At 40.1% G+C, this 1,287-nt stretch overlaps 1 protein-coding gene across 1 annotated transcript in view; it reads left to right on the top strand.

The window, feature by feature from the left end:
• Positions 1 to 642: 642 nt before the first annotated feature.
• The window catches only part of LOC104464653 (diacylglycerol kinase delta-like), a 25,643-nt gene continuing 24,998 nt past the window's right edge, over positions 643 to 1,287 (top strand). The window contains 1 exon segment of the mRNA XM_010077424.1: positions 643 to 741. Coding sequence (XP_010075726.1) covers positions 688 to 741 — 54 coding nt within the window. The 5' untranslated portion in view covers positions 643 to 687.

The raw sequence follows: 1,287 nt of genomic DNA, 5'->3' as shown, positions 1-1,287 counted from the left end.
GGAACTGGATGGGCTTTAAGGTCCCTTCCAACCCAAACCATTCTGTGATTCTATTATTCTTTTATGTAGTGAACATAGAACAAGCCCTCAGGAAACATGAGGGTTCAAAATACAGTGATTTCTCTTCTAGATTGCTGATTTTGTTTGATTTCTCCCCTCCTCACTTGTCATGACTCTAAACAGATTTTTGGTATGATGATAGAGAGTATGTTATCTAATTCAGTAATTACTAGAAACTAGTATGTTATGCTGTTAACAATTTTTTTAATGTTGTTGCCAATTTAAAAAGTCATTAAGTACTTAAAAAAGACTTATGCAAGGTCTGCACATGTAATGTATTAACTCCTACTGCTCCGGACTAGATTTTTTTCTGTTGTTTGGGTGTGAGAGATTTCTTGACTGGGTTCAATATTGGGAATAACAGCTAAATTCTCTGTGGTTCTGTACATTTATGAAGGAATTAAGGTATGTTGCGGTGGAAGAGAAATATGGTTGGAATGTGCAAATGACTTCTGTTGTGCAGCTCTTTGGCTCTGAAAATAGCTTCAATAGACTACACTAATGATAGCATGTTCTCTCGCTGTCTCTCACTGACATGCCCAGAATACACGCTATTAATTTTCTCTCCCTCTTCAGATTATCACTCCATGTCGGAAGCTCATCCTTTGTGCTGATAACAGAAAAGAGATGGAAGATTGGATTGCAGCACTGAAGACTGTACAAAACCGTGAACATTTTGAGGTAATAGGAAAATGTGTTCCTTTGCACTCTGTCCCTCCTCTCCTAGATAAGAGCTTGTTTTGAGATTGGAGTCAGCTTCCAGTGAAGTTAATAGAAGTCATTTTTATTGACTATAGTGGGTAGAACGTTAAGCCTTCTGCAAAAACTGCCTCAAATACACTGAAGTGATTCTCCGAAGAATGCTTGTAGCTTTGTATACTTCCCCTTGGTAACTTTGAGAGCGTTTTTCAGAGTGTGGGTAGGTTATGAAACACAGTTCTCCTCCCATTGTCTTTTCAGTCTTCGGTTGTCCTCCCTGTCCTAATTCACGTCTTGCCTGCTTGGTGTTCTGCCTACTTCAGTGCATCTCTTTGCTTTCTGGGTCTGTAGTTAGACCAGCACTACCACCAAAAGAAGCTGTCTCGTGTTTTCCCCGCTCTGATGCTTGTCTCCCTGTTGTCTCCTCCCTTATGCTGGCACAAGCATTCCTGATCTTGCTGAAAGCTTAATCCAACCAAAAAATGGGGAAGGTAAGGATCAACTCTCCAGCAGATAAATTCTCCAGTT

The sequence above is a fragment of the Pterocles gutturalis genome, unplaced genomic scaffold, assembly GCF_000699245.1.
Source record: "Pterocles gutturalis isolate BGI_N339 unplaced genomic scaffold, ASM69924v1 scaffold30818, whole genome shotgun sequence".
In the NCBI taxonomy this organism is placed as follows: domain Eukaryota; kingdom Metazoa; phylum Chordata; class Aves; order Pterocliformes; family Pteroclidae; genus Pterocles; species Pterocles gutturalis.
The sequence above is the reverse complement of the archived record's forward strand: the minus strand, read 5'-3'. Positions and strand labels throughout refer to the sequence as shown.